General features: G+C 62.9%; 1 protein-coding gene across 3 annotated transcripts in view; it reads right to left on the bottom strand.

Annotated features, from left to right (window-relative positions):
- The window catches only part of AGAP3 (ArfGAP with GTPase domain, ankyrin repeat and PH domain 3), a 44,207-nt gene that overhangs the window by 5,092 nt on the left and 30,248 nt on the right, over positions 1-8,867 (bottom strand). For 2 of the 3 annotated variants that reach the window (XM_010857243.1, XM_010857242.1), the window contains exon 11: positions 3,841-4,009. In XM_010857243.1, the coding sequence (XP_010855545.1) occupies positions 3,841-4,009 (169 nt within the window). Of the gene's footprint in view, positions 1-637; positions 758-3,840; positions 4,010-8,867 lie in introns of all 3 variants that reach the window. The other variant, XM_010857241.1, reaches the window with a different exon arrangement.

Below are 8,867 nucleotides of genomic sequence, written 5' to 3' on the forward strand. Positions count from 1 at the left end.
CGGGGTGGGGTGGGGGGTCTCCTCCCGTCTACACCCTCGCTGAGCTGCACTGACTGACAGATCAGGGCTGAGGGTCAGGACGCAGGTGAGAGTGAGGTGCCGGCTGAAGAGGCAGGGGAGAGGGAAGGGGAAGAGCCCTGTGAGCAAGGTCCAGACAACGATCTCCGGTAAAGAGAGCAAGGGACGTGGGAAGGGAGGTTCCCAACCACCTGGGAAGTCCGGGATGGGCCTCGGCCTATGGCAGGGGCAGTGTGGGGAGAAACTCCGTCTGGACCACTCCCTGATCTCGTCTGCAGGGCCCCCTTCCTGCCTTCAAAGCCCCCAGCACCCGCCCCCTCACCCCCGGTTTCCCTCCCCATCCCCCCGCAGCGAGGCTGATGAGCTGGCTGCACGGGGGGCTGATGGTGATGCCAGCGCCACCAGTGCTGCCTGGGGCCGGCAGAGGGTGGGTAGGGGGGCTGCAGAGGCAGGGAGGGTCTTCTGCACCGGCCGCTGGCGAGGGCCCTGGGCGTGGCCGCCCCAACTCCCTGTTTCCCAGGCACACTTGACCCCCCACCTCCGCTGAGCCCTGGAGGGCTGTTCTGGGGTGGTGGGGGGGAACCTCGCTTCCCTCCTGGCCTCACCGGGTCCTGCATACCTGGGGGCAGGGCAGCGGCCTCAGTCCACGGGTCGGCGCTGGACACAGAGCAGGCGCGCTGGTGCAGCCCCTCGGGGCGTGGACCGGCCCAGGCTGGGCTGCCGGCCGGGTGGGGGGTACCTGGGGGTGGGGGGGTGGGGGGAAGGGTCAGATGGGGAGGGACCCCGGGAGAAGGGTGGCCCACAGGCTGTCCTGAAAGCACAGCTACCCAGGGACAGAGCTTGAGAAATGCCCGCGGGACACTGGCAAAAAAACGAGGTGCTCCTGGGTTCACCAAGTACCGTGCCAGGCTTGCCAGAGAACCAGGGTGGGGGACTCGGCCAGCCTGAGACCTCACACTCACCTCGCTCCCTGCACACATCATGTTCCCCCACTCCACCCCACCCTGTGAGCAGAGCCAGAAGTTGTGGGGGGGACAGTGGGGCTGACTCCCTGTCACAGCCCGAGCCGACCCTCCTGGTCAGGCCTTCAAGTCCGCACTCCAGGCCACACACGCCGTGGGCTGTGCCTCAGCTCTGCTGCCATTCTGACGAGAAATAAGTGTATCAAATTCAAGTAATTATGTCTAATTAGTATTAGTAATTATCCTGTTGGGCTGCAGAAAATTAATCTTTCGTTTCCCATCAGGGGGAAGGACGGCGGAGCCAGGGGAATGGGGCGGCAGCTCCAGGAGTGTCAGGGGCAGTGGCAGGGCCCTCCCTGGCTCATCAGTCACCATGGACAGCCCCGGAGGCGATCGCAGACCTCTTGCCTCAGGCCACTGACCTGAGATCCTGCAGGGCCGGAGGCCAGGAGGCCACGGCTGGCAGGCAGGTCTAAGGACCAGCGGCCACGCCCAGGGGTCTGCACAGACAGCGGGGGAGGGGGCAGTGGCCGGGTGCTGGGTGCTCGTGACAGGCAGAGACCCCTGGGGTTGAACGAGCCTGATGGAGGGGGCCCCCCGACCAGCCCCACGAGCACAAGGGGCAAGTGTCTGCAAGAAGCCAGGCAGCCCCGAGTGGAAGCGCCTAGAAGGGAAAGGAATAGGCTGGCCGTGTCACACTGATGCTCTGGGGCCCGCAGGACGCTGCAGGATGGGGTGAGTTCTGTGTTTCCTGACACCCACGGCAGGAGCAGACACACAGCAAGTGCTGATTAACACCCGTGTGGGCCAGCCCCTTGCGGCCACACACCGAGGCCCCGCTCTCCGGAATCCTGCCCCCTCCTGCTCCACCTCACAGGTCCCTGCCAACTCAGATTTTCTTGGGGTGGCCTCTCCCCCACCCCCCCAAGCCTGGTCAGGAAACCTTCCAGGGGAGCAGCAGCCTCAGGGCCGACTTCCCACCACCCCCTCACATCTCCCCTGAGGTTCCAGGTCTCACTCCCCCCGACCCCAACCCCACCCAAAGACACCACAAGGCCCAAACCTCCTCCCCCCAAGCCCCCCAAGCCAAAACCCCGAGGGAGGGCGGGCGCCTTCCCTTTTCTTTGTTAATTCTCCCCTCATTACGCCTGCAATCCCACAATCAGTGTGCACTGTAATTGTCGAATTTGATGCTAATGATTAATGAATTAAACATGGAGCCATCAATTAGTCCTCGGAGGATAATTCTGCATAAAGCAGCGGATAATGTAATTACAGTAACAAAGATAATGAGATGTTAACATCGCCCGGTGAGCGGAGACGCGTTGTGAGTGTGCGCGAGGTCGCTGGCGGTGCGCTGGGGGGACGTGGCCCTGGGGGGCGGTCCGGCCACGTGCTCCGGGGACACTGGGGAGCCGTTGGTGGGTGCGGCTGGGTACATGGGGGAGTGGGCCGCACCCCTGCTGCACGCACCACTTCCGCTCCCCAGGTTGGGGGCCTTCGGGGGACGTGGCAGGACACAGGGTCCCGGGTGTCCCTGCTCCAAGGAAGCAGCCAGCGGCCCCCTGCTGCCTGCCTGCAAGCAGGGCTCCCCTTCCATCCACTTCCGTGTCCTCTGCCCTCTGGTGCCACCTGAGAAGCCCTAGGCCGGCCCCACCCCGGGCTGCCTTTGCTGTCCCTGGGCCAGCGAACCCGCCCCCTCGCCCCCAAGCGCACCCCCACTGGCAGCTCCGAGCACCCTACCCATCTTTCCTGTTTTCCTGTCCTTAGCGTCCCCCTCTTCACCCGTCCACTAGCGCACTCTCTGCCTATTTCAAGGGCCTCGTTCTGAGCTCGGGGAGGCTGAGTGGAAGCACAGAGCTGCCCCAGTCAGGCACGCATAGGTTCAAATCCCCCTCTACTACTTCAGTGGGATTTTGGGTGCTCAGTTGCTGAGTCGTGTCTGACTCTTTGCAACCCCATGAATTGTAAGCCACCAGGCTCCTCTGCCCATGGGATTCTCCAGGTAAGAATACTGCTGCCTGCTCAGTCACTAAGTCGTGTCTGACTCTTTGCGACCCTCATGGATGGCAGCCCCCAGGCTCCTCTGTCCATGGGATTTTCCAAGCAAGAATGCCGGAGTGGGTGGCCATTTCCTTCTCCAGGGGATCTTCCCGACCCACGGACTGAACCCGCATCTCCTGCGTTGCAGGCAGGCTCTTTACTACTGAGCCTCCAAGGAAGCCCCTCTGGAGGATTTTACAGACAAGTTACTTAACCGCTCTGAATCTTTGTTTTTCCATCCGTAACATGGGAACACAATCTCGACGTCAGGGCTAGCACACCCGGCACCCCCTCGATCAGCGGTGCCAGCGTCCCTGACCCCTCAGCGCCTTCAGACAGGGTGGCACCCTGGCAGGGTGGGGACCCTTGCCTCAAACAAGCACCGTCTTTCTCTCTTGACTGCTGGACGGGGCGGCGTCCACACCTCTGAACAAAGACCCCACCCCGCACTGCAGAACTGAGGACGGTTACTGGGTTCGCCCCAGGCAGCTCGCTCGGCAAGCGTGGCTGAGATGTGGCCCCAGTTCCTGCACCCCCATTGCCTGCCCCGCTCCAGACGCTGATGCCACCTGTTGGCATGAGGCTACCCGTCCCTGCTTTGATCCACCGGGCTGTCCGCTGGCCACCTCCCCTACTGACCCCACGAAGACCGCATTTTGGCCAACGAGTTAGTGGGGCTGATCCTGAAGCCTGACATTTGGCGCGAGCCTGCCCGGAGCCCTGAGGACCCAGGCTGGGCGCAGCCGCCCGACACCTACCTTCCCAGGCCCCCTCCCGTCACAGTGCGCCCCACGCCCCCACCTCAGCAGCCCCTCACCTGTGCCCCCGCCCAGCTGCGTGCTACTCCGCTCCAAGGCCAGCCCGTTGGCCCGGGGGCTGGTGCCAGGGGCTGTGGCCGGCGTGGCTCGCGGCAGGCGCTTCCCGGGCACCTTGACGGTGGTCCGCAGCAGGTCGATCTCCTTGCCGTGGACGTTCTGCATGTAGTCCTGGGGCCACGTGGACAAGACGGGGTTGGGGGGGAGACTCGTTAGGACAGGTCACTCTTCCGCAGCAAACCCCATCCCGACCCTCCCGACTCCCGGGTCTCTCCCCACACTGCCCACGTTTGTGGAGCACCCCCCAGCACCCCCTCTCCAGGTCTGCCCGCGTGTGGCTCTGGGGGCTCCGCCGGGAGCAGGGCAGGGGCCACAGAGGGCCTGGGGCCAGGAGTGACTCCCGGGCTCCTTTATGGAAGACAGCTTGGGAGGCAACGCAAAGGAGGCCAAGTATTGACCAGAGACAGGACTCGGAGAGAGGCCGGATGGCCGAGGAGAGGGACCGACAGGTCCCTGGGGACGTGGATGATGGGGCTGCCCCGGGCCACGGGTGGCTGGTCACCAAGGACCCCAGCCCTGTTTGCAGACGCTCCCACCACCACTTGGGGCCTCGAGAACTTTTACAGCCTAGAGCAGCGCCCAGTCCTTAGAATGTGTATAAGCTGTTCAGTCCTGTCCGACTCTTTACGACCCCGTGGGCTGTTCCCCGCCAGGCTCCTCTGTCAATGGGATTCTCCTGGCAAGAATACTGGAGTGGGTAGCCATTCCCTTCTCCAGGGGATCTTCCCAACCCAGGGATCAAACTCGGGTCTCCTGCATTGCAGGCGGATTCTTTACTGTCTGAGCCACCAGGGAAGCCCTGGTGCCTGATGATAAATATTTGTCGAATAGTTAAAGGGAAGCCTTTGATTCTTTCTACCGTCCTGAGGAACAGTGAGCCAAGGGCAAGGTTCCAGATACCAGTGGACATCCCAGCGGCAGGAACAGTAACCAGCGCTAATGTTACACGTCAGCTGCCCAGCCACGCGCTGGGGTCCCCCGCGCGACAGCTGACATTACGTTTCTATTTCACGCACTGCCTCACGTGAGTGTCCCGACAACCCAGGAGGACGGCGTTACTGTGCCCGCTTTACAGATGGAAAAACAGGTTATTCTTACAACAGATGACCTGCCCAAGGTCACAATCAGCAGGTGACAGGGCCAGACTTAAGCCCAGCCTCTTCAGGTCCCCAAGGAACCTCCTCTTTAGCCCCGGAGCGAACCAGCCCTGCCTTCATGTCAGCACCTGGAGGGCTGGACGTGGACAAGGCGGGTAGGGACCCCAAGAGCGGGAGCGGCTGGGTGCTGACCCCGTCATACCTGCTGTCTTCACCTCGCCCTGGGTGGGGGGTGGCACCTGGCAGGGTGGGAGGTAGGATGGGGGATGCAGAGTGGAGCCCTGCCCTCCCTCTGGCTTCCCTCTGCCCTCCCTCTGCCTAAAACCTTGCCCAGCCCAGCCTGGTCTCCCTACTGCTCTGATCTCGGGTGCTAATCCCTCGTCCATGGCCCTGGCGAGTTCCTGGGCGGTCCTTCCTCAGGGGGCAGAAGCTGGGCCAGTGGCACCAGCTTAACTCTGGAGGGAATTTCACCGGCTGGACTCGGACGGGCTCCTCTCCTCCGTAGTCGGGAGTGCCTCTGGTACATTCTGCATCCAGGGCGCTTCCCTGAGCACTGGGCTCAGCCTCCAGGTCCCAGCCCTCTCACTCCACCCACGAGGACACCACTTCCTGTCCCCAGGCATTCTCCTGCCTTGCCATCTTGCAGCTTCAGGGAAAAGGGAGGATGTCCTCTGCTTAAAAGAGCCGACGGGGAGTGCTGGCCAGGGCGGGCTGACCAGGGGCTCAGGGCCTACCCTCACCCTGTGAACGACCGAGATGACCTTGAGGAGAAAGGGGTCACCTGGCGCCAAGGAGCCAAGAGAACGCGGGCTTCTCCAAAGAAGAAAAGGAGTGAGATTGAGGGAGCAGAGAGCCCAGCACCAGCCCTGCTCCTGCCCCCGGCAGGCTGGAGTACCCTGCAGGAATCACTGGGGCCAGCGGGAGGACCACGGGAAGGACGGGGCACCCCGATGCCAGCATGCAGGCCAACTCCCAGAGGCCTGGCTGGGCCTGTGCATGCTAACTCACTTCAGTTGTGTCCAGCTCTTTTGCGTCCCCATGGACTGCAGCCCGCCAGGCTCCTCTGTCCAAGGGATTCTTCAGGCAGGAATACTGGAGTGGGTTGCCATGCCCTCCTCCAGGGGATCTTCCTGACCCAGGGATCGAACCTACGTACTGCATTGCACATGGATACTTTACTGCTGAGCCACCTGGGAAGCTCTTCAGAAGGCCAACAGGGGCCCTGCCAGCCAGAGAGGAGAAGCGCCCTGCCCTGCAGCTCTGCCCTGCGTCCGTGGCCTCCTGGTGAGGGACGGGGCTGGGTGCCTAGCCTTGGGCATACTCTGCTCCCAGGGTGCTTGGTTTGTGTCTCAGAAGCACAGAACAGCATTGCTGAGATGTGGACGAGGGCAGGCTCCACCACAGGAGGGCCCTTCTGCCCCAACCTCCCACCCATGCTCTGCTGAGTGCTGCCAGGGGTCTGTCCCCAGCCCCAGCCCCTCCCTGTGCCCTGGTCCCTTCCCCAGTCAACTCCGCCCACCCCCATTCCAGTCACTGCTGGGCCCTCTGGCCTTGCCTAGCACCCAGGGTGCACCCCACCATCCTAGCGGCCCCCGCACTCCAGGCCCCCACGGCCCTCCGATCGGCTCCACACGCATCCCATCCCGGGTCCCCACACACAGTCACATCTCAGCTCGAGACGACTGTCAACAGCTGGCAGGGCCGAAGACACAGCTGCCGTCCCTTTCCCGGGGGCGGGGCTCGGGCTGCTCTAGTTCGCAAGGAGGTCACAGCAGCTGCAACAGTTTCCAGGCTCTGAGACAGCCCTGGGCTGCCCAAGCTGGGATACAGGTCAGGGTGGAGGCGGGGGGAAGCTGACCCCAGGCCAAGAAACCAGAGCCGCTCGGAGAGACTCCGTTCGGGACCAAAGAGTCAGACACCAACGGAAGGGGGAAAGCAGCGCGGACCACCCAACAGGCCAGCACCCAGCCAGCTGGAGGGGTGGTGGGGGACCAGTTTCGGGCCCCCCGAGGAGACTGCGACGGGTGAGCCGGAGAGGTGGCGGCGGACAGGGTGTCGTCGGGAGCGTTTCCCTCCGTCAGCAGAACGGGGGAGCTCCGCGGCGGCTCGGGAGAGCGGTCACCACGGCTGCCTTTATTACCCACCATCAAACAGCAATTTCTTCCCCAGCCTCCTCGCTAATTACCCAGCCAGCGTTCTCATCTCGTTTTATTACTGGAATTAACAACGAGTTCAGAGCGTGGAAAGCTATTAAGATGTGTGATTAAGCCACATTCAATTAGTTTCTACAAACAATTTAATTGATGTTGCAGATAGAATTAACAGAAGGTGATTGTGTGAATGGCTCCGCTGGCTGCAAAATGGGGGAGGCTGTGGCGGGCTCTCCTGGGCCCCGGCAAGGACCGGGCGTGAGGCTCGAGACTTGCCCACCAGCCCTTCCTCCGCACACCCCTCGGGTCCCACCAGTCCGACCGGCCTGCTGACTGGTAGGCGAGTCCCCAGCACCCCTGCCCTCGAGTCTCCTGGTAGGGGGAGTGTGTGCCCTCTGGAGTTCCCGGAGGGCCTTCCTCCACCGGCTTCCTAACAGGACGGTGCCTCCAAGGGGAGCAGATGGCTCCCAGGGAGCGCAGGTCCCTGCTCATTGCCTGCAGCTGGGAAGTTTGCTCAGGTTGGAAAGTTTGCTCAGGTTGGAAAACATGGTCAAGGGGGGTAGAGGCAGGGAAGCCAACAACAGGAGCTCGGCGGCCACCAGGGAGGGACACCAAGAGATGAAAAGCAGACGGAGAGACAGCCTCCGTCAGAAGGGACCTCGGACCCCGGGGGGCGTGCACAGAGACCCTGGGCTTGGCCTCACTGGTGCTCTCACTGTTACCACGGTTTTGAACCTGGTTTGGGTCTCCCGGACAAAAAGAGAAGCGTGGACCGGGCAGGGAAGCTGCCATCTGCACGGCGGGCCAGGTGCCCAGGGCATCCGGCGTGGGTTGGGGAAGGACGTGCACTCGGAGCCCAGAAGCAGAGTACAGCGACTAAAGGGCTGACTGACGGGAAGGCCACGCTCAGCCTCTTCTCCCCACCCGCAGAGCCGGCAGCCTCTTAGATTCACCTCCCAAGCAGGGACAGCCTGGAGCCAGCGTCACCACACCCCGGCCCGGCACACTGACCACACACGGTTCCCAGGCATGGCGGCCACCCAGCCGGCCTCACTTGCCCTGATGGTACCTCTCCAGGGATCCACAGGTAGCCTGGAGGGGAGGCGCTCCTGCATTGTGCAGGAAACTCTGGGTGATTCTTACAGTCCAAGTCACAGGGGGCCAGCTCACTGGTGAGCCACCGGCTGGGTGACCGAGGAGTCGACAAAGCCCACCGAGCCTCCGCTCTCTGGGTTGTTAGTGAAGTGAAAGTCGCTCAATCGTGTCCGACCCTTTGCGACCCCCTAGACTATACAGTCCTTGGAGTTCTCCAGGCCAGAATACTGGAGTGGATAGCCTTTCCCTTCTCCAGGGGATCTTCCCAACCCAGGGATCGAACCCAGGTCTCCTACATTGCAGGCGGATTCTTTACCAGCTGAGCCACCAGGGAAGCTCGAGAATGCTGGAGTGGGTAGCCCATCCCTTCTCCAGGGGATCATCCCAACCTAGGAACTGAACCGGGGTCTCCCGCCCTGCAGGCAGGTTCTTTACCAGCTGAGCCACCAGGGAAGTCGCGTGTGAAAACAGCCACCCCACAGGGTCTCTCCCTTCCCCTCTGCACCAGGCCCTGTCCTCCCTGTCCCCAGACACCCCCCCTCCCAGCCCTCGCCTCCTCCTTCCGGGGCACGGGGCTACCCAAGGGGCATAAGTGCCCAGCCAGGGCAGCAGGAGGCCGGGGGCAGT

This window comes from Bison bison, unplaced genomic scaffold (genome assembly GCF_000754665.1).
Source record: "Bison bison bison isolate TAMUID 2011002044 unplaced genomic scaffold, Bison_UMD1.0 scf7180017864379, whole genome shotgun sequence".
NCBI classification, from domain to species: Eukaryota; Metazoa; Chordata; class Mammalia; order Artiodactyla; family Bovidae; genus Bison; species Bison bison.